This window comes from Cyprinus carpio, chromosome B17 (genome assembly GCF_018340385.1).
Source record: "Cyprinus carpio isolate SPL01 chromosome B17, ASM1834038v1, whole genome shotgun sequence".
NCBI classification, from domain to species: Eukaryota; Metazoa; Chordata; class Actinopteri; order Cypriniformes; family Cyprinidae; genus Cyprinus; species Cyprinus carpio.
The window spans coordinates 21,957,141-21,982,016 of NC_056613.1; the positions used below are offsets into that span (position 1 = coordinate 21,957,141).

The 24,876-nt window shown below is 36.3% G+C and overlaps 1 protein-coding gene across 3 annotated transcripts in view; it reads right to left on the reverse strand.

Moving 5' to 3' along the window:
- The window catches only part of arel1 (apoptosis resistant E3 ubiquitin protein ligase 1), a 64,285-nt gene that overhangs the window by 16,430 nt on the left and 22,979 nt on the right, over nt 1-24,876 (reverse strand). For 2 of the 3 annotated variants that reach the window (XM_042742811.1, XM_042742812.1), the window contains exons 5-19: nt 24,532-24,603; nt 15,103-15,329; nt 14,712-14,949; nt 7,957-8,126; nt 7,636-7,816; nt 6,271-6,515; nt 6,091-6,168; nt 5,821-5,962; nt 5,579-5,700; nt 5,339-5,414; nt 4,978-5,087; nt 4,395-4,574; nt 3,817-3,942; nt 3,354-3,483; nt 3,218-3,276 (exon numbers count right to left, since the gene is read on the reverse strand). In XM_042742811.1, the coding sequence (XP_042598745.1) occupies nt 3,218-3,276; nt 3,354-3,483; nt 3,817-3,942; nt 4,395-4,574; nt 4,978-5,087; nt 5,339-5,414; nt 5,579-5,700; nt 5,821-5,962; nt 6,091-6,168; nt 6,271-6,515; nt 7,636-7,816; nt 7,957-8,126; nt 14,712-14,949; nt 15,103-15,329; nt 24,532-24,603 (2,156 nt within the window). The remainder of the gene's footprint in view (nt 1-3,217; nt 3,277-3,353; nt 3,484-3,816; nt 3,943-4,394; nt 4,575-4,977; nt 5,088-5,338; nt 5,415-5,578; nt 5,701-5,820; nt 5,963-6,090; nt 6,169-6,270; nt 6,516-7,635; nt 7,817-7,956; nt 8,127-14,711; nt 14,950-15,102; nt 15,330-24,531; nt 24,604-24,876) is intronic. The other variant, XM_042742813.1, reaches the window with a different exon arrangement.

A 24,876-nucleotide genomic window follows, 5' to 3' on the forward strand; every position in this document is an offset into this window, starting at 1 on the left:
ACAGCCAGAAACTTCTTAGAGGGCAAGAAGACAACCTTTGGTACAAAGCCCGGGAAGGACAGGACTTCTCACTGGTCAAAATGAAAGTGAAAATCAATTAGGGGTGTCAATGGTCCACTTGAGAGTCTGCGATCCGCCATAAAGCAAGAAGAAGACATCTCATGCGCATGGGTGCCTGCTGCTGGGAACGTGAACAAGAGGACACGTTCAGGAGAGTTCTTAATGTTCGTGCTTTTTGTGAATCGGATGGGAGGACGTGCTCAGGAGAGTTCTAACAGTTCGGACATTGTGTTTTGTGTCTTTACAGATCAATGTATCATCAACCGCAGGGTTTAATTTGGTTTTGTTTGTGTATTTGTTTTTTGTTTTATTGTATGTTTTATCCATGATTCCCATCCACTTACATTATAAGACTGATAGACTGCAACGGTTTGAGCTAAAAATCTTGGTTTGTGTTCTACTGAAGAAACAAAGTCACCTACATCTTGGATGCCCTGTGGGTAAGCAGATAAACATAAAATTTTCATTTTTGGGAGAACTATCCCTTTAAGTGACACGTGTTCCAAAAATCATAACGTCAATGATGAAATGAGTATCGATCACTATACTATTTCCCCTCCCTAGGTTGGTAACAGCAAATTCACTACACTCTGCAGAGGACATTTTGCACCGGATAGTTTTAAAAAATTTAGAGCAGAGAATACTGCTTTTTTTTTTTACAGATTTTTTTTTTAACTTATTTTATTTACTTGGCATTTTTTTAACATTCAAATTTGGCTAGGATCTTAACACATTTTTTCTGTGCTGTGACAAACTCAGAACACATTTATTTAATATTGCTTTACAGAGAATTTAACTTTTTAAACATCGACTTTACATGAGGAGTCTGTAAAAACACCCATTAAAGGCTACAGTCACACGCTACATTATTTGTTCTTCAGATATTACTCATCTGTATACAACGTGATCCCCATTTGGTTTTTGTCCACTGAAAATGTGTACAATTTAACAATTTACTGCTGGAGCAATATATTAACAAAATTTGAGTCAGAGACCTCTGGTTGAGTTGACACGGAATGAACCAACTATACTGTCAGTAAAACTTTAGGGACATCAATCCGTCCGGTTAAGAAGCATAAGTGCTTGTGAATAAGTTTTACCTGCTTTGGTGCAAATGAGAGTAACAACAGGTACACTGGAGAGGAAACAGCAAGACAACTCCCAAAAAAGGATGGTTTTGCAGGAGGTGTTCACAAAAAATTGCTCTCTGCTTATCTTTCCTGACAGATCTTTCTCTAGTTTTGCAGTTTGTTAGGGTCCTTCTCACAACATCACACTACCACTACAATGTGGCAGTCCCTGCAACCCAGTCAGGTTGCACAGGTAGTCCAGCTCCTCCAGGATGGCAATTCAATACATGTCACCACAAGGTGTGGTGTGTCTCCCAGCACAATCTCTATAGCACAGAGGAAATACTGGGAGATGGGCTGTTACACGAGGAAAGTTGGACAGGACTATAAAAGGGCAATAACGTGTGGATACCAGGCTGACACACATCTCAACCACACACAACACAAACTTGTTTCTGCATTGACTTTCAACATGTTTCCTTCATCTGGCAGAGAAGCTAGAGGTCGACAGATGGATTTTACTTATACCAATAGTTAAGTTGGACCACACTGGCCTATACTGATTAATCAACTGATAGTTTTTAAACTGAATGAAAACTAAAATAGTGCTTTACTATTTATAAAAACCAGTACTTACCCATACTTTGTAAATGAATAAAAATTTAAATATGAATTATTATATTGATCATTGAAGTTCATAGTTTATTGACTATTGTTAGCAGAAGAAACTTTAAAATGTAAAAATGTATTATTAATAGTAAATGTTGAAATTAATACACTCTAACAGGGAACAATACTTCTACAGCTTTTATTAATCTTAATGTTACAAACGGGCTCTTATTGTAAAGTGTTACTATTTCATTTCAACAGTCATGCTTAAAGGTGGGCATTTTTAAATATCTATACAAAGGCAGATCACCCAAAAATGTCATTAATTACCCCGCCTTATATCATTCCAAATCCAATCCAAATCCAGTGTTTCCAGTTCCAGAAACGTAGCAAGAACATCGATAAAATAGTCAGATGATGAACGAAGGTCTTACAGGTTTGGAACGACATGAGGGTGAGTAATTAATGACAGAATTTTCATTTTTGGGTGAACTATCCCTTTAAATGCTACGCTGAAAATGAAAATTTAAATGTAAACCTTACACACAAAATGCTGCCTGAAAAATAAAAAATTGACTTTTTCAGATTTTTGTTTATGACTTTTTTGCACCAATTGCACAAATTAATATAGAAAATATAGAAATATATATATATTTTTATGATTTTAACAAGTTTTCTTTGGCCAAATTTTAAAAGTAATGCTTTCCCCACATGTTCAGTTGAGAACTAAAGCGTCTCTGGACTAATGCAGAGACTTGCAGTAGTAAAGACAAATATGATTTTAAAATAGACATTGCAGAATCCTGGAAACTTTATCATCATGAAATTATATATTGTGGTATAATTTCATCATAATTTTGTGTGCTATCTGGGTCATGGTATCGGAGAGGGCCAAGCATGGTCAAAGCATACAGTACATCGTGTTAATGTTCTATTCACAAATCATTTCCACCTCTAGAGTCTGCTCTCACACTGTATAATGGCAGCAGACCCTTCTCAGCCGCTCCATGCATGAATGGACACAACCCGGAAAAAACTCTCGTGCCGATTAATTGGCAAAACTGATCAATCAGTCGACCTCTAAGAAAAGCTATGTGAAATCTGTTCTGAGCTGGAATCAGACTGAAAAGGACTTCAAGAAATGAGATCTGAATAGGATTTAAAACCACATATGAATGCATCTTGAAATGGATTCATAAAAATTGTATTTGTCAGATTATGACCATATATGCACAAAAATCTGATTTGGACTGGCGGTCCAAAGACATGTTTAGTATGTGGATTTATATAACCAGGGTATATAAACTGAACTGTGCTCAGATAAAAGGGTTCAGCTTTGAAAACTATTGTTATGTGGTCTTTTTTTTCTGGAAATCCTTAACTATATTAAAAGGAGCATTGTTAATACACTTCCACTACTGAATGATTTTCAATTCTTCTAATTTGCTGTATATCTACAGCTTAATGTAATTTCTCACCTCCAATTCATTCTCATCAAATATGGCCAGAAGGTTTTCAGGGACCAGTTCATTCAAACCTGAACAGAAGAGGTCATTCAGTTAAAGAGATTTTGTACAGAAGTCTTGAAACAGAGTCAGAAACTTGGGCTCTTACCTTTTAGGAAGTGTTCTACTTCATCTCGCACCTGACTGGCTAGTCTGTACTGGGCCAACAGGTTTAAGTAGTGAATTTTATTCTCATTTGTCACTGCAATTTGAGCACCACCAGATATCAATTCCACCACCTGTAATATTATTACTATAAGTGAAAGTGTACAACAAAAATTCACCTGTACCTTCAAATAACCCTTCAGGCAGGGGTATTCAAACCTGCTCCTGGATCCCTAATTAAAAACACCTGGACCAGCTAATCAAGGTCTTTAGACCCACTAGAAATTTACAGGCAGGTGTGTTGGAGCCAGCTGAAGCTAAAATCTGCAGGATGTTGGCCTTTCAGGAACAGGATTGGAGACCCCTGCCTTAAGATCACTTTCATACACACATGCACTTAACTGTATGATCGTATTTGGAATCAAGATGAATTTTTATTGGTTTTTCATTGAATTAATGATGACTACCTTTTCCAGGTGTCCTGACTTGCTATATTTTTCTTCTGCAAACAGCAGGTCCATTTCACTGACATCATTGTTAAGAATAAAGCATACCTTGGTTTTGTAAAATTCCTCATCATCAGTTTCAAAGTACTGCCAAAGCAAAGAAAAACAAAAAATTAACAAACACTCATATAATTTAATTCAAGGAAAGTAAGAGTATTTGCATACTTGCAAACTCTGGGCTGAAAAAAAAAAGTTGACGGGGCTCTGATATTAGAAATAGAACTATATACTTACTATGTTTAGATAAACCTCACATTTCAGCTTTAAAAAAAAAAAAAAATGTTTTTGTTTGTCATATATAATTGGTATGAACAGAAAGATCCCCCAAATAAAATCTCATTGGATTTGCATGAATCATGTAAATGGTCTTTTTCAAATGTGACAGGTATGCTTTTTCAAGTTTACAGGTATGCTTTGCAAAATTTGCACCCAAAGAGAGGAGATATGACTACTCATAAAATGAGTATTCATTTGTAAAGGAGGCATAAACTATATTAACACAGTTTAAAATTTATATTTATTAGCAGGCTATAAGTCACCTTATAGTTCATTCGCAATCCAATTATCTGAGCCAAAAAGGAGCGGGTGAATCGGGCTCGTACCAGCTGCTTGTAGGCCCCACCTAAAGCTGATTCATACAGACATTTCCCCACCACTCGACCTGCAAACTCATACATTTTCACCCTCAGGTGAGGGGGGCGATCAGCATCTGGGTGGACCTGCCCAAAAACATAGAAGAGCTTGACCAACATCAACATTAAAAAGTCAATGTGTATATCATGACAGTTTCATTTAAAGGTGATGAGTGTAATTTTATCCCCTTTAAAATACTTTCTCATATCCCAGTGTAATATACACAGACAATTGTACAGAACTCTTTATCCACCTTACTTTGCAACGTTATATTAAGCTATTTTCTGTTAATGTGCAAGACTTCCAATTAGTTAGTTGCTTTAAGTAAATAACTAGATAAATAACAAAATGCAGTAAATACAATAAAACTGTTTGCGCTACAAACCAGAGTGTTTATAATTACAACAATACATTAAAATAATATGATAAGAAATACAAGTTTGCAATATCAAGCAGCTTAAAAAGCTGTTTTGTACAGCTATGACTTACCAAACCTTGGTTGTTGTCACTAAAGCGTGTGAAAAGCTGGTTATTTGTATCAAACAGAGCCTTACAGATAAGCTCAAACCACTCACGCCGTGGCCCACCCCAGTCCAGAGCTAATAAACACACCCAAACACATAGAACAAATCAACCTTTAAATATGATTATGGGTTTATTAATGGTAAAAAAAAAAAAAAAAAGAAAAGTAATGAAATGTCACAATAAAAACAAATCTTAATGGTTAAAAATTGGCTTTTTTAATGTAATTTATGTAATTTTATTTTATGTAATTTATTATGCTCTTGACAGGTTTGTGAAATGCACAAGAATAGTTAGTAAAGCTAACAGCATCAATCGGTTAACCAACCTTCCTCATCCTGGAACACAACTTCAAAGTTCTTACTCCAATCCGACACAGAAAAGTTCCGTGTGGCCTTCAGAGACTGAAAAAAGGGGAGGAAGTGTCGCTTTAAATTCCCATAAAATTCAGAGACTGCACTACACCAAAGAAATAAATGGTGCAGGGCTGCAGGCTCATATGAATATTGAGATACTTTCTGTACTGTTCTGTATGGCCCATGAGGAATGATCTGCCAGATGTGCTCACCGATTCAAGGAGTGAGTGACGGCTGATTTTCAGGCAGGTTTTAGTGCGAGGTCTCTTGGAGTGAATGTGTCTCAGCTCCCGCTGAAAAAAGTTCACTTTATCCTGAAAAGTTTCTGATCCACCTAGAAGATGCAAACACACACACACACACACACACACACACACACACACAAAACACAAATCAAACACAACAGCATATCTACATTTGATTGTATTTACGGCACACTGCCACTCACACTAACCAATATTCTTGTGGAGAAAGCGGATAAAGGTTGCAGCCATGATATTTCTGTCCTTACAGCTGAGCTCTACGGGAGGCTGAATCCCATCATCTACTACCAGTGTTAGGTATTTATGAACAGGGTCTGGTCCATGGTAAGTGAACTGCAAGAATATTTTTTTTATATATATATATATATTCTTGAATAAAATAACAGCCTTTGCAGTCAGCAAAATAATAGTGTTTTTGGTAAAATTATTCTGAAAATAAGGTAGTCTGAAAAAAAGATAACCTTAGTTCCAGGACACACACGGAAAGTGAAAAGGCGCCATGGAATAATTTTCAGGTAAAACTCCTTCACGGAAAATTGCTGAAACACAATAAGTCAGTATTTAAATTAACAAAGAACCAATATTAACAAACAAATTAACCACACAAACGTAGCATTAACCCATTTAAAAATCTATTTTACCTTTGGTGAGATATAGCAATACACCTTTTTTGGTTTCTTGACCTTCTCTGACTGCCCCTCTACAGGGGAGTCATGTTCCTCCTCATCATCACCCATGGAGGGCCGTCTCTGCAGGGCTAGCTGAGAGGATGCTAGAAACTGCCAAGGACAACTACTGTAAGTGCCCATGCTGTAGAGGTAGGCCTCAAAGTAGATGCTTATGCCTGGGGTAGATACATTTTTCTCCACACAGTTCTTCTCATTTTCTGTGTGAGTGCATAATGGTGAAAAGACATTGAGAAAAGGTTACAGCAACATGCTTCCACTCTTCTGGATGTTATATATTGAGTCTGCTGTTTTCTGTCACTGTTGCCCTTACAATTACATTGAAGAGAACAAAAGAGTTCCCACATTTTGATAACTAAAACTCCATGACTTCTCATTTCCACTAATTTATGATTATAGTGGCAAATGTTAATTTGCATATTACTGATCCTTGGAATTAACTGATTTTAAAGATTATTGTACAAATGCAATAAATAAATAAATTAATTAATTGTCAGCAATGTGTGTCCAGCATTAGCATCCTAAATATCTGGACCTGTTGCCTAATCAGAGTCCTGCAGTGTGAAATGTGTTACTGCTACAGCCAAAGAAAGAGCAAAGTTCAGAGGGTAGAGTCAGATCTGTAGAGAAACCTCAGCAAACTTTTGCAAGCAACCATGTTCTTCATTTTTCTTTTTTTCTTTTTCACTGTAAACCAGTGTACAAACAACTTGTATTGTTAGCTTCTTGCGGGATACAATTTCTAACAGGAAGAAATACAGTCTTACATTTTTTTTAAGTACTGTAGATCCATAATTGGAGTGCATTATTTCCTGCATCACGTCTCGCATATGTTTGGCTGTGAAAAGTAGTTTGTGGATCAGACAAATTCTCAGTGATAAACTTCCTATTGAAATGTTGGGTGACCCCTTGTGCATGATGAGAGTATCTGAATCAGTCAGGTTTAATATTAGGTATTCAAGTTTTACACAAAACTTTCATTAAAAAAAATAAAAAATAAAAAATGCAAACCCTAAGAAGTACTATTGTGGGTTGTGGCCAGACAAGAACAGGCAGAACCTTGTGGGGTTAATCTGAATATGGTCATTCGGAGCAATAAATTTTAGCACTGGCAGATTTGTTTTTGTCACTTGTTTTACATTTAGTTTCACCAATTTACCTATGTTGCACGTCTTGTGATTTAAAATCACGATTTAATGTAACGGAAAAGTTAAGCAAATTATTTTTGAAAAGTTTATTTTTATTTTATTTTTTTTTATAAGGGATCCATGTTGGTAAAAAGTCTCTACAACAACTTCTCCAATGCCAAAATTAACTCACCGCTGAGTACAATGATGTCAAACTCCCCGTTGCTAAGGGGCTGGTCCCTGTATGAGATGCATGCTCTGAAGCAGCCTTTTTTCCTGAAGGTAAGCCTCATCAGAACTTGGCACTGTGGCTTGTTTGATGATACCGATGTGCTGTAGCAATCATTTGAGCTCTCCTCATCCACTGTGCCCAACTGTAGGAACAGTAAGAAAAACATATGCATGAAAATTCAGCAAATTCGGCTGGACCTGAAACCCATTTAATGCAAAGACATATATCCAAACATTGAAAGTTTGAATTAAAAAACTCTGTGTATGCAGTAAGTGTCCTTACTGGGTGGACATTCATGCTGTAATTGACCTCATCCACAAGTGAGACAGAGTTACTGGTGGGGTTGCCATACTCATCCCGTGGTTCTATCTGTAGCGTGTGCTGCTGGCCGTAAGTCAGAACCAGTGTTGAGAAGTGATACGCTATCTTTGTTTTGGATGGGACCACTGTACCTGCAACCCATGCAAATCATGTCATTTGTCATCAGCATCTTTTCATTTACTACAAAAGAAAGTAAGCTTAAATGTAACAACATATTACCCGATAATTATTTTATATTACTAACAAAAAAAAGGAAAACTGGCAAAGGATATGCTGGTTCTTTTCGTGGCCCTTTTTAAAGACTTTCTATACCGTAGCGCGAGCCTTTTTTTAGAGACGGCAAGCAAACATACATATTTTAACTTACACTGGAAGACAAAGTTTTTGGGACAGCAGAATGTTTCAAAATAATGATATAATAATGATTTATTTCAAGGTACTAATTACTATTTACTCTTTCACCTAGATATTACACTATAGAGACTATGTCTGTTCCCCGGGCTAGAAAATACAAAAAACGTCCAAACCAATTTAAGAGCAACAATTTAATTGAGGTTCAACAAATAAAAAAACAGATGCAATACGCATAAAGAAAAATGATAAAGCTTGGCTTATTGAATATCAGGTCCCTTTGTACGAAAGCACTTTTTGTAAATAATATGATCACTGATCATAATCTAGATGCACTCTGTTTGACAGAAACCTGGCTAAAACCTGATGATTACATTATTTTAAACGAGTCTACACCCCAAGATTACTGTTATAAACATGAGCCACGTCCAAAAGGTAAAGGGGGAGGTGTTGCTTCAATTTATAAAAATGTTTTCAGGATTTCTCAGAGGGCAGGCTTCAAGTATAACTCGTTTGAAGTATTGGTGCTTAATATAACATTATCCAGAGAAAAAAATGTTAATGATAAATCCCCTGTGATGTTTGCACTGGCTACTGTATACAGGCCACCAGGGCACCATACAGACTTTATTAAAGAGTTTGCTGATTTTAAATCTGAGTTAGTGCTGGCTGCAGATAACAGTTTTAATTGTTGGTGATTTTAATATCCATGTTGATAATGAAAAAGATGCATTGTGATCAGCATTTATAGACATTCTGAACTCTATTGGGGTTAGACAACACGTCTCAGGACCTACTCATTGTCGAAATCATACTCTAGATTTAATACTGTCACATGGAATTGATGTTGATGGTGTTGAAATTATGCAGCCAAGCGATGATATCTCAGATCATTATTTAGGTTTGTGCAAACTTCATATAGCTAAAACTGTAAATTCTTCTTCTTGTTACAAGTATGGTAGAACCATCACTTCTACCACAAAAGACTGCTTTGTAAATAATCTTCCTGATGTATCCCAAGTTCCTTAGCATATCCAAAACCTCAGAACAACTTGATGATGTAACAGAAACTATGGACTCTCTCTTTTCTAGCATTTTAAATACAGTTGCTCCTTTACACTTAAGGAAGGTTAAGGAAAACAGTCTGACACCGTGGTATAATGAGCACACTCACACCCTAAAGAGAGCAGCCCGGAAAATGGAGCGCAGCTGGAAGAAAACAAAACTAGAGGTATTTCATATTGCTTGGAGGGAAAGTTACCTATCTTACAGAAAAGCATTAAAAACTGCTAAATCTGATTACTTTTCGTCTCTTTTAGAAGAAAACAAACATAACCCCAAGGTATTTATTCAATACAGTGGCTAAATTAACGAAAAATAAAGCATCAACAAGTGTTGACATTTCTCAACATCACAGCAGTAATGATTTTATGAACTACTTTACTTCTAAAGTCGATACTATTAGACATAAAATTGTAACCATGCAGCCATCAGGTACAGTATGTCATCAGACAGTGCACTATAGATCCCCTGAGGAACAGTTCCACTCATTCTCTACTATAGGAGAGGAAGAATTGTATAAACTTGTTAAATCATCTAAACCAACAACATGTATGTTAGACCCTATTCCATCTAAGCTCCTAAAAGAGGTGCTTCCCGAAGTCATAGATCCTCTTCTGACTATTATTAATTCCTCATTGTTATTAGGGTATGTCCCCAAAACCTTCAAACTGGCTGTTATTAAGCCTCTCGTCAAAAAACCACAACTTGACCCCAAAGAACTAGTTAATTATAGACTGATCTCGAATCTCCCTTTTCTTTTCAGGATACTAGAAAAGGTAGTATCCTCACAATTATATTCCTTCTTAGAAAAAAAATGGCATCTGTGAGGATTTCCAGTCAGGATTTAGACTGTATCATAGTACTGAGACTGCTCTCCTTAGAGTTACAAATGACCTGCTCTTATCATCTGATGGTGGTTGTATCTCTCTATTAGTGCTATTGGATCTTAGTGCTGCGTTCGACACTATTGACGACACTATTCTTTTGCATAGACTAGAACACTTTGTTGGCATTAATGGAAGTGCATTAGCATGGTTTAAATCATACTTATATGACCGCAATCAATTCGTAGCAGTGAATGAAGAGGTCTCATATCGTTCACAATTGCAGTATGGAGTACCGCAAGGCTCAGTACTAGGGCCGTTACTCTTCACGCTTTCATGTTACCCTTGGGAAATATCATCAGGAAACACGGTGTTAGCTTTTACTGTTATGCTGATGATACTCAGCTCTATATTTCTTCGCGGCACGGCGAAACATACCAATTTGAAAAACTAACAGAATGCATAGTCGATATAAAAAACTGGATGACGAGTAATTTCTTACTGGTAAATTCTGAAAAAACAGAGGTGTTAATTATAGGGCCTAAAAGCTCTGCATGTAATAACCTAGAATGCTGTCTAAGACTTGATGGCTGCTCTGTCAATTCTTCCTCAACAGTTAGGAACCTTAGTGTGCTATTTGAAAGCAATCTTTCCTTAGAAAGCCACGTTTCTAGCATTTGTAAAACTGCATTTTTCCATCTCAAAAATATATCTAAATTACGGCCTATGCTCTCAATGTCAAATACAGAAATGTTAATCCATGCAATTATGACCTCAAGGTTAGATTATTGTAATGCTTTATTGGGTGGTTGTTCTGCACGCTTAGTAAACAAACTCCATATAGTCCAAAATGCAGCAGCTGGAGTTCTTACTAGAACCAGGAAGTATGATCATATTAGCCTGGTCCTATCAACACTGCACTGGCTCCCTATCAAACATCGTATAGATTTTAAAATCTTGCTTATTACTTATAAAGCCCTGAATGGTTTAGCACCTCAGTATTTGAACGAGCTCGTGTTACATTATAGTCCTCCACGTCCGCTCCGTTTTCAAAACTCTGGCAATTTGATAATACGTAGAATATCAAAGTCAACTGCGGGCGGCAGATCCTTCTCCTAATTAGTGCCCAAACTCTGGAATAACCTACCTAACATTGTTCGGGAGGCAGACACACTCTTGCAGTTTAAATCTAGATTAAAGACCCATCTCTTTAACCTGGCTTACACATAACATAATAATACACTTCTAATATCCAAATCCGTTAAAGGATTTTTAGGCTGCATTAATTAGGTAAACCGGAACCGGGAACACTTCCCATAACACCCGATGTACTTGCTACATCGTTAGAAGAATGGCATCTACGCTCATATTAGTCTGTTTCTCTCTTATTCCGAGGTCACCGTAGCCACCAGATCCAGTCTGTATCCAAGTCAGAGGGTCACTGCAGTCACCGGATCCAGTATGTTTCCAGCCCAGATGGTGGATCATCACCTAGAAAGGACCTCTACAGCCCTGAAAGACAGCGGAGACCAGGACTAGAGCCCCAGAGACAGATCCCCTGTAAAGACCTTGTCTCAGACGACCACCGGGACAAGACCACAGGAAACAGATAATTCTTCTGCACAATCTGACTTTGCTGCAGCCTGGAATTGAACTGCTGGTTTCGTCTGGCCAGAGGAGAAGTGGCCCCCCAACTGAGCCTGGTTTCTCCCAAGGTTTTTTTTTCTCCATTCTGTCACTGATGGAGTTTTGGTTCCTTGCCGCTGTCGCCTCTGGCTTGCTTAGTTGGGGACACTTCATTTACAGTGATATTGTTTGACTTGATTGCAAATTATTGCACAGATACTATTTAAACTGAACTGAGCTGCATGATAACATCACTGAATTCAATGATGAACTGCCTTTAAATGTCATTTTGCATTATTGACACACTGTTTTCCTAATTAATGTTGTTCAGTTGCTTTGTTGCAATCTTTTTTGTTTAAAGCACTATATAAATAAAGATGACTTGACTATTTAAAGAAAACAGTTCTGCTGTGTTTCATACTTGTAAATGGAACTGAAATGTTTTTGCATCCTTTCATCAAACTATCTTGCAAGTCTTTGACAGTTAATCCGAGGGGTTTTACTCACGTGCTCTAATCAAACATTTTATTCCCCTTGATGATTTTGTGCCTTTTCTTAAACACCCTCAAAGCTTTTCTGGTACAAGATATTTTAAACTTATGAACAAGACTGTCAGCTGTGTCTCAAGGAACTTTAAGTGCCTTGGAAATTGTCTTGCAGCCATAGACTTTCTAGTGTAATGTATGTTCTCTATAGCTTCAGCTTTTGTGAGAGCTCTTTTAACTTGGCCATATTTGCTACTCAACTTCAGCACATGCACTGGCTAAATGTATGTGTGTGTGTAACAGCCCAAGTTAATTCAGTTTTGTTACAGTGTTTACAAAGGCTTAATTGAGTTTTAACACAATTTTGTACAATACTTCTTAAATAAGTGACTTATTATATTAAATAAGTTTTATATAATTATTACATAGCTGTATTACTTAAAACACTACATAATATATTGACATACCTTTTAATTTGCCACTAAACTGTTATAGATGCCATTTTTAAACTCTGAATCTTCAGAAACTTATATTACAAGCTTACTTTTGTTATTATTACCATCTCTGAGGAGTTTGACTGCAATTTTTATTTAGTGTCCTTAATAATTTGTAAGAAGCATGCGTTTGAGCAATCATGATCAACTGAACTAAGGCATGAATACAGTGTTCGAATTGTGTCAAAGCTCTTGGGGGGGTCCCCCAACCAGGAAGCTCATTAACCCACTAAGGGCTGGATTTAAAAAAAAATCACACAGAAACATGTGAAACATGCAACTCAAGGTCAGTCAGTATTGTGTATGGCCCCCACGTGCCTGTATGCACTTCCGACAACATCTGGGCATGCTCCTGATGAGATAGCGGATGATGTCCTGGGGGCCAGACCTAGATCAGGGCATCACTGAGCAACTGAACAGCCTGTGGTGCTATGCCCTGGCTTTGAATGCTCCAATACATAACGTGGCAGAGATTCTCAATTGAATTTACTGTAGGTCTGAGGAACATGAGGGCCAGTCAAAGCCAACAACACTGCTGAAGATTTCATCCCAGTACCAAACAGTAGTAAGGGCACCGTTGGCAAACACATGGAGGTCTGTGTGACTCTCCAAAGATATTTCTCTCCAGACAATCACTGACCCACTGCCCAAATTGGCATTGGTGGACCTGCCAATTTTGGTGTTCTCTGGCAAATGCCAATAAAGCTGCAAAGTGCTGGACTGTAAGGTCCCATTACAGGACGTCAGGCCCTCATTGCCCATAGGTAAATATAGATGCCATAATCAACCGCTCCAGATACGTTGATGAGTCCACCATCTTGGAATGGTCTATGAATGGTCTAGGAGTCAATCAATGAGTTTCAAAATCAACAACACTGTGCAGCATCTCGTTGTAAAAAACGCCTAAAATTAAATTCTTGAAGAAACTGAGTAACCTTTCACAAGTAAGAATGTGTTGATTTGTGCTTTTAATATTTATTAACTCAATATTACAGGTTTTTAACTAAAGTACCTTTTAAATGCCTTGTTGGTTTTGCCTTGTAGTATTAATATTATTGTCTTGTTGTTAGTTTAGCAAAAGCATCTTCTGAAGTCTACTGAAGATATAAATATTTATACATGCGTGTAACTACAGTTACAGTGCAGATGCACCAGCAACTTGCTCTGGAGTGTTCATGGATATTCCAGTATGGTAGATAGCTTACGTATATTAGCCCACAGAAACTGCCGCTTATGGGGCATCTAGCTATACATATCTATGCTCATGCCACCCTCATGGAGTCTGTTTCTGACAGTTTGGTCAGAAACATGCACAGCCATGAAGGATAAGGAGAGGGTAATAGTCTGTGGTCCTACCTGCATTCCCATTTTGGGGACTGTCTTGCTGTTGCCTCTCTAGACCACTTGTTGACACTTTCATTGTTGTCACTCTCATTTGCACAAAAGCAGGTAAAACTGATTCAAAATCACTTATTCTGGGCAGGTTGATATCCCTAAAGTTTAATAGATTGGTGTTATACTGTGATGATTAAGTAAGAGCAGTGGATATTTGCACACACACACTGTCAATATAATCTATAGATCTATAGTCTACACAACCCAGTTAAAACCTGCAGCTTTTTGAGATGTAAAAAACAATTAAAATGAAGGCAACAAAACAAACAGAAGCTACAAAAAACTGAAGACTGTTATTCATAAAGACTGGCTGCTGTATTAAAAGCAGAAGGTCTTTCAACCAAGTATATTCCTAGAGTTTTATAAATGGTGTATGCTAATTCTGACATTTACGATGAAACCTTGTATATAAGGTCCCTCATTCCAAACACAGGGAGTATTAGAAAAGTAAGAATTAGGAATCTGTACTTGTAATTTACCTGGCTGGAATATCTTGTAGTAAGGGCTGTAAGCCACATTCAGGCCTCCAAGTTTGACAGCTACTTCATAGCGTCCTGCCTTACGCACAGTGAAGGCCACTTTGACTACATTAGACTCTGGCTCCTGAAGGACCTCCTGGGTCACAGGGACTTCTAAAGCCAGCTCTATGTGAGTGATGTTCACCCTCAATCCCACAGGTCTGTGTGCAGGAAAAGGCTGGCCATTTTTGTAAAAGAGCTGGGAGAAGGGTTTCAAAACAACTAATAAATACATAAAACTGTAGTCATTTTAACTGAGCTGCATGAAGCACCAATGTTTAGTCAATTACAGAGTCAGTACAGACTATACAACATGAAAAAAACTTTTTGAGAAAAACTTGTGATTGGTCACCTGCACCCGGAAACTCATGGTTTGACCCACTTCCTGTGGCTCTTTCCAGTCCCAGGAGACCTTGCATGAGCGTGGGTCCAAATAATTACCCCGCACATAGTCATAGATACTGCGGTCCCCATGTCGGGCAGGGTCCTCATTCTGTAAGAAGCTGACCACACGAGCAGCAAGCTCACACAGAAATTTGATGGTAAAGACGAATGCGATGATGGAAACAGTTATTCCACCTAAAGAGAGTATATTAGTCTTAAAATAATGACAAGTAATAATTGTAAAAGATAACATGTTTAGGGACAAATTCTCACTATTAACTAGTTGCTTTTTAGCATGCATATTACTAGCATATTGATTGTTTATTAGTATTTATTAAGCACTTATTAATGCCTTATTCTGCATGACCAAAATTTAGAGATCCCTTAAAGAGCCCCTATTATGCCATTTTTATGGTTCCTAATATTGCTTTGGGAGTCTCCTACAACAGGATTACAGGCATGCAAGGTCAAAAAACGGTTTTGTTTTCTCAAAATATGCATTTAATATCACCTCATTTTCCAGTGATTCTCAAATGATTCATTCGAAGCAGTTCAAAGTTTCAGCCACTCTAAACCCCTCCTTTCCGTGAACCTGCTCTACTCTGATTGGTCAGATAGCCTAGTCTGTTGTGATTGGTCTACTACGGTATACAGCGGTGTCGGAAAAAATACGCCTATTTCAATAGTTCTGTATTTTGAACACTCTATGGAAAATACAAACATCTATTATTTATCATACTTACAGGTTGTAATTCAGTGGAGCAGCTGTTCCAAATAAACAGGAAACTGATCCATCTTTCTACAGCAAGCATTTTGTGAATCCTGCGTTGAACTCCCCAAGATTTGAGAAGCAGTCGTCAGTAGAATGACGTGTTTGTGGGTCAAGTTGTTCGCAGCCGACCAACGTAGAACATAAACATGCATTAGGCAAATGTGTTACGATGTGAAGTGTAGCCGTCATGGAAGTGGGATTCGAATTACTAATGACTCGTATAGACTGTACAGAGTCGATTCTTTATTTTGGGAGACAATAACTTTATTTATCGTGCATTTTTTAGCTTAACTCGTTTAATTCACATACAGCGACATTACACACTGCATGAAAGGCAATATTGGAAATGGCATAATAGGGGCACTTTAATCCTACCCCACACCTAAACTTAACAACTACTTTACTAATTATTAATAAGCAACAATTTAGTTTACTGAAGCAAAAGTCATAGTTAAGAGTTAGCTCATAGTGAGAACTGGTCCCCAAACTAAAGTGTGCCAACATAAATTTAAAAAGGTATTTTCCCAGACAATCCAAGAAAACTAAACAAATAACATAAAAAGAAACGTTAGTACAAAAGTAATAATGTAATCAGAGCAAAATGTTTAACTAACTGAAAATTGCATGAATTCATGAAACACAAGGATTGTTTTTTATGAGTGCTTACAGCAAAAGAATACAATGACCAGAGGTTGTGAAACTCCAAAAAGGTGTGTGTATGTGTGTGTGTGTGTGTGTGAGAGAGAGAGAATGAATATGAAATATACAAACAATCAAATAACTTCAATTGATGGTTAACAAGTAATATTTGTCATTTCAGAGATGAGTACTACTAAACCTGTAGCTAACAGAAAGTACTAAGGTGCTATACATGATTTTTCAACCATTAAATGTTGCACAGGATCACTGCATCTCAGACCAAAACAAACATGCCAATGTGTAAAAACACAATATATAATGAAGTGTAGATACCTTTGGCTTTTGTAAACAATATCAAGTAATGTGGTAAGCATTATGGTAAAATAGAAACATGGCATGTGGAAGTTGGCCTTCAGCAAAAAGCATTGTACTACAACACTATCAAAGAGAGGGATACAATAACAAACACAAAACAACGAAAAACTAAACAGAAAAGCTTCGATTACAACACACAGAGGCGTTAGATTTCACTCTCTGCTAAGAATGCCATTACGACACTATATCTTTATTAGGGCTGACCTTGACTAAAGATTTTTCTGGTCGACTAGAAGTCGTTCATTTGAAGCATTAGTCGACTAATTGCACGTTTAATAATAAACTATTTAAATCATAATAATAAGCCTTTAATTGCCTACATAGCCTTTGCACTCAAGTGCACACATGAGCTTGCCACAGCACAGCGATAGAAGAATTAATGATTATGAATGTGTCAGGGAAAAACAGGAAGGAGGCTGCATTAACATTTTAATAATTCATTGATAAACTAGTGCTTTGTTTTTGGTTTAAGAGAAGTCAGTGACACAGACCTGTCATCTCCACGGTGGTGGATGTGCCTATATGCATGTTTCATATGGATAACATAATCTGAGAACATATATTTTCCATTTGAAATGGTTTATTTGAAAGTAGACATTTCGCTTTCTATAAATATATATTTTTTCATGTCTGTAAGACAAATTATACACTGAGTTTTGGAGTTTCTCGCTCAAGTTCACAGAGACCGAGACGCCACAAAGCGCATCCTGATTGTTTTCATTGTTTTACAAAAGTGCATTTTGTTGTTATTGTGAGTGAACACAAATAAACGTAGAGTCTTTACAGATTTGAAAGATATATTACTCTTATCTGTATGAGCAAAAATGAGGAAGCATTTTAAGAGCAAGTGAGCGCACCGGCACCTCCATCTGCCATGCAGTGAGCGCACCGGTATGGCGTTATTTCCCTGTCAAATGTCGAGAGTGCATTATTGTAGCGCGAAAGTACATTAATATAATGTGCAAGCGCGAATCTCTCTGCTTGCGCGCGGAATATAATGTGCTAGCGCGAATCTCTCTGCTCGCGCGCGGGATATAATGTGCCCGAGCGCGAATCTCTCTGCTCGCACGTGGAATATAATGTGCAAGCGCGAATCTCTCTGCTCGTGCGCGGGAACTGGGCGCGCGCTCTCAGATACACGTTGCTCTTGTAAGAATTTTCTCTGGGCTCGCTCAGAGAGTCTGCCTGCACTTAAAACGTGTTCAGTGCAATCACGAATCTCTCCTCTTCGCTTAAAGCAAGCGTGTATGTGCTTAGACTGTGTCCCGTGCGTTCGCGCATGGCCAAGTACTCTTCTCTTCGATTTCTTTCTCTTTGCTCTTGGCATAAACGCTGTCAAAACGGCAACAACCAATCAGAAATAGGCTTCAACGACTGACCAATGAAAACGCGACATCGTACATGGAATCTTATTGGTTGATATTGAACCGCACATGGAATAAGTTCACTGAAGTTCAATCAAGACGAGCCGAGATGGATCCGCCGAATCGACGATCTCAGGTAACCAGTTTTATTTGTTTTGATGTTAAATATGTCAAATGTATCTTAGAATTGTCTGTGAAGAGGGCGATTGGATTATTTTACATATAAATTACCTAGACTGTCAACCACATTGTTCACACTACGTGCCATGCCCATTGAAAGTGAGATTTTTTAGCCAAATATATTTGAAAGCCGATTCCAAAAGGCAAAAATAATATTTTACGTCTGATAATTAACACATTGTCTCTTGCAATCACACCAGCGATTAAACATTAAGTACGTAGTGAGATCAACTGCTAAATTCAAATCTGAACAAATATTTCGGGGAATAAGATAAGGGGGCAAAATGCCCCAGTAAAATTATGTTACGAATGAAGTGATGTGAAGTGAAGTGAAGTGATGTGAAATTAATGAAAAGTGTCATCTGCAATGGATTTTCTTTATCGCGGATTGCAGCGTTGAGTGTTATAATCAATCACGCACGTTTTTTTTTTTTTTTTTTTTTTTTTTTTTTTTTTTTTTTAAATCTAAAAAATCTAACCTTCAATGGGCATGGCACGTAGTGTGAACAATGTGGTTGACAGTCTAGGTAATTTATGTGTGAAATAATCCAATCGCCCTCTTCCCAGGCATTTCTAAGATACATTTGACATATTTAACATCAAAACAAATAAAACTGGTTGCCTGAGATCGTTGATTTGTGGATCCTTTTCGGCTCGTCTTGATTGAACTTCAGTGAACTTATTCCATGATGGGTCGTTCGCAAACTCTTAAGAGCCCTTGTAGGTTCTTGTAGGTGAACGACGGGAGCTGGCTCGCATATCTGAAGAGCCGACTCTATTTTAAAAAAAATATAGCCTATAGAAATTAAATCATTATGTAATAATGAAATAATGGATGCATTTTATTTTATTTAAAATAATTGACTAATTCAAAGAACAAAAAAAAAAATAAATTATATAGGCCTAAAGGCGCACATATTCGTTTCGACTGTCTGATCAGCCTCACATTCTGTTCCTGTCAATCATACAAGAGGTGTCAACCAATTATATGGCATGAGGGAGGGGCCGAGCCATCACACACACACCACACACACAGTGTCAAACTCGGAGAAGAAACTGCATCAGCCCCTCGAATGTAAGGCAGCTTGCATTTCTGAATGCAAATCTCTCATAAAATAAAAATATGATCAGCATTGTGTGTGTGTGTGTGTGTGTGTTCATGCTAGTTATACAAAACATAACTAGTGAGATAGTTCATGCTGGTTATATAACATGCCAAAAAAGAGGGACCAGTTTAATCCTTTCAGTTATTTATTTTTCTTTAATATGGGTTCTATTATGTTCAGATTCAGATTGTATTTGTTTTATAATGTTGTTGTTTCTATACATTTAAAAAGTTGTAATTTAAATGCAAATGTTTAATAGTATTCTTTTTTCATAACAAATCAATGCATTTTTAAAGAAATTGTGAGACACTGTGCGTATGATTTCATTTAATAATTTAATTAGAATTGTTTTCACACCTATCATAGTCAAAACATTATTGTTTTTTAAAGAGCCGTTTGTTAGCCAAAAGAGCCGGCTCTTTTCAGTGAGCTGAGTCAAACGAGCCGGCTCATGAAAAAGAGCCGAAATGACCATCAACCAATAAGATTCCATGTACGATGTCGCGTTTTCATTGGTCAGTCGTTGAAGCCTATTTCTGATTGGTTGTTGCCGTTTTGACAGCGTTTATGCCAAGAGCAAATAGAAAGAAATCGAAGAGAAGAGTACTTGGCCAATGCGCGAACGCACGGGACACAGTCTAAGCACATACACGCTTACTTTAAGCGAAGAGGAGAGATTCGCGATTGCACTGAACACGTTTTTAAGTGCAGGCAGACTCTCTGAGCGAGCCCAGAGAAAATTCTTACAAGAGCAACGTGTATCTGAGAGCGCACGCCCAGTTCCGTCCCGCGCGCGAGCAGAGAGATTCGCGCTTGCACATTATATTCCGCGCGCGAGCAGAGAGATTCGCGCTCGCACAATATATTAATGTACTTTCGCGCTACAATAATGCGCTCTCGACATTTGACAGGGAAATAACGCCATACACCGGCACCTCCATCTGCCATGCAGTGAGCGCGCTACTCTTTACTCTCTGCAGCGACACTTAAACAGCACACATTTTTCCAGGTTAACATTAGATTGAGTGGCCATATAACATTGGTGCTACTTACATATTTCATATTTGATAATAAGCCATATTTGAGGTCGAAGAATGATAGGCGAGCATTTGTCCTGCCTGATGTAGCTTACTAGTGTTTACAACATAGACCAGTTGTAAATGATCCATGTGACTACGCCAATGTAGATTTTTATTTATTTATTTATATTCTGCGACTAAGCAAGTAATAAAATTTTGGTAGACCAAATCTCTTGACAAATAATGTTTTGTGGTTTTTTTATGTTTGTTTGTATATTAGGTGGAGCACCTTTAAAGATATTAATTTTTCAATGGTTAAAAAACATTATTGAACATAGGGAAAGGCCAATTATACTTAAAACAAAGTGTTTCTAAAAAAATATATATTTAAGAAAAAGTAATGTAATAATAGTAACGATTTTATTTTGAATTACAACTTTAAAATTACAATATTCATATTTATGGCTTAATTCAATCATTTTTAAAAGTTTATTTTGACGGAAACCTGCAGGAAGCTCTTAAAGTTTCTGTTTCATTGATATTAAACACTTCTTATCACAAGCATGGGAAGATGGTTTCATATTTTGTATTTTCAAATGAATCAAAATTATTATGAAAAATACTATTATACCTTAAACACCTTAAACAAGTATTCCAATACGATTTTCTCAAATTGTCCACCATAATGTTTACTATGGAATGCTGCGATATAGCCTATCTGCCATTTCTAAGGCATGACAGATTGGATTCTGACTTTTTTAAGTGGTATGTTAACATGACTCATTCTGGTGTTAGAAGCTGCACTTACAATACCATTCAATTTTACCATTACCTGCTGAGAAAACTGACTGAGGCTGCAACATATTCGGCTCTAGTTTAAGTTTAATTTCTTTTGTTTCATTACGGTTCATGATATATTAAATTATACATGGCAAATAATCTACAATTTTCAAATAATTAAATTATTAACATTCACTGATCATTAAAGAGGGAGGTCTAATGCTATTTCATGCATTCTGAGTTATCTACAGTGTTAAAGAGTTGGACTCATGCTAAACATGGCCAAAGTTTAAAAAACGATTTGAATGTATTACAGAGTAATACTATGCAGTAAGTTGTAGGAGTAATTCACATTCAACATCATAGGCAAAGGACTTGCTCAAGAAAAATGTCTCTAAAATAGTGTGTTTCCGAGGGTCTGGCGTTAGAGGGGGTCCCCCAAGGGGGGGGGGGGGCACCTTAAACAAGTATTCCAATACGATTTGGGATACTTTCTAGTGCCTGAAAGCCCATGGTCCCCGCATGTGTTTGCTGGATAGGAATGGGTTATGCAAATGTAATTAAAAAAAATTAATTTTGTGTTTTATGAAAAAAAGAAAATCATACAGTGAGTAAATGATGACTTGATTATTTAATGATATATTAATGCAGTGAATCCAGAAAACAATTATTATTTGGAAATATAAACATATGTGACCCTGGACCACAAAACCAGTAATAAGTGTAAATCTTTATAAAAAAAATTTTTTTACATTTATATACCATCCGAGAGCTGAATAAATAAGCTTTCACTTGATGTATGGTTTGTTAGGATAGGACAATATTTGGCCGAGATACAACTATTTGAAAATCTGGAATCTGAGGGAACAAAAAAAAGCTGTCACCTAAAAATGAATTTCTTAGCAATGCATATTACTAATCAAAAATTAAGTTTTAATATATTTACAGTAGGAAATTTACAAAATATCTTCATGGAACATGATCTTTAATTAATATCCTAATGATTTTCGGCATAAAAGAAAAAACAATCATTTTGACCCATAAATTGTAGAGTTTGTTATTTTTTTGTTAGGATATTGTGATAAAAGTTCATTATTTTCCATAATGTAATGATAAAAATTAAACTTTCATATATTTTAGATTCATTGCACACCCACTGAAATATTTCAGGTCTTTTATTGTTTTAATACTGATGATTTTGGCATACAGCTCATGAAAAAAATTTTATCATTAGATTATGGAAAATAATGAACTTTTATCACAATATGCTAATTTTTTGAGAAGGACCAGTATTTTCGGCTATTGCTACAAACATACCCCAGGGACTTAAGACTGGTTTTGTGGTCCAGGGTCACATATGTCCTACTGGCAAAAAGAATTTTAATTTGTTATAAACAAAATATCTTCATTAAACAATTAGTAGCTTTTCTAAGACTGTGATAACATACAGTATACAGTACTATCATAGATCATGCAATTCACTGAAAAAAAAAAAAAAATAATTCAATTAAGTCAAATTGAATTGAATATATATATAAAAATATATATTTTTACAAGAGAGATATTTAAAAAAAGGGCTCTGTCCAAAATAAAATATAGTTAAAGTTATAATTGAAAAACCTGGAAGGCTGTATCAAATATGATTTTTTACAATATTTATGAAATTAATGACAGTAACAGGATTGATGTCATAGTCACAGGACTGACCAGAGTGACAGGAATGACAGGACACACATTCTTCATCACACTGCACATATTTGTTCACATAATACTGTACAATTGAACCATTTTAAAATATTATTTTGGACTTACTTGGTATAGTTGTATAACAATAGTAAACAGTCAATTATTCATTTTAAGTCAGTTCATTGTTGATTTAGCACATTACATTTCAAAGAGATCTAATGTTTTTAAGGATATTGCAATTAGATAATGCATTCCATCTGTTTGTCCGTGTCACCTAGCAGAACTTCAACTATACTGATCTGGTTAAATTAGTCAAGGAAGATGATCAGATCTTTCTTGAACATTGCAAGACTGGGGTGAAGGTCTGCAGTCACCTTGCTGCTCTTGTTTGCAATTGAATTTATATGGATGCATTTATTGATGATGAGTTATGGGGGAAAAAATAGGATTTTTTTTTTTTAGACTTTAACAACAACATTAATAGTAACAATACCAATAATACTAACTAAAATGTAACTCATGCTCATATGCCACTGAATGTTATAGGCATCAGGTCAATAATACACCCAGGGTGACCTTTAAACATGTTTACATTTTCCACAGACAATCTTTAAAAACAGGGTGACACCTAATCTATGGCATCCCTGTTACCCACGATGACAGTAACAGGTTTGACCATTTCAAACTAATTTGCTAATTTCTAGCTAATAGTCAAGTTCACAAAAGCACGTTGTACACTTTGAAAGAATTTTACTTGTAGATAGTTAATATTAAATGTAATAAATAATTGTTTAAATTTACATTTTAAAAAGTCACAGTACTGACACAGCAAGATGCCACCCCCCTTCCTCTCAGTCAAGCCTCAGAAATAATCAAAAATAGAATATTATAGAAGTGAGAGAGAAACATGCTTGTTTTTTAAGTGCTGAAATCCTGGTTGAGAGATTATGTTACCTCCTAGAAGTGATGTCACTTGAATGTACATTATTTTACAATTGTTTTTTGATGAGAGTAAAAGGGCTGACATGATATCAGGGGACACCAATAAAATGAATTATATTTTATAGAAAAAAAAAGCATACCAAAAACATTGCTTAACAATGAGACTATATTTAAAACAATATGCAAATACGATTTTTATATAATTTTGCCTTTTTGCCAATTGAAAGTCCTGCTGAAAAAGAAAAATCATAGTGAGGGACAGGCCAAAAACCATACCCTTATTAGCATAAATGCTATTTATATTATTTAAAATAATAGTTAATTGACTTTTCTGATGTAATATTGATGAAAGAATACAAAGTATTATGTTTTTAAACTGCAAATTTATTCGTAGTTATATTAAATCTATGTTTGATTATTTCTTATGGACGCGAAAGGCACCGATTTCATGGAATTACCCAAATATTTGTTTTATCACATTTTAGAACTACATAATTAAGTTTTAAAAATAATGGTATCGAGTGACTGACTTACCAATCACGTAAAACATGAGGTCCCTTATCAGAAAGCACAGGGCAATGGTAGAGCCAAATATCAGAGCTCCTGCTGAAAGGTGAGACATTAAAACAAACTTCATATGAATCACATCACCATTAAATCATTAACACCAATTCCTTTTTTCAGTCAAACGTTTTTGAACATTAAGATATTTAATATTTTACAGAATTCTCTTTTGCTCATCACGCCTGTATTTATTTGATCCAAAACAAATCAAAAGCAGTAATATTGTGAATATTATAATATTTTTACCATTTAAAATAACTGATTTCTATTTCAATATATTTAAAAATCTAATTTATTGCTGTGATCAAAGCAAAA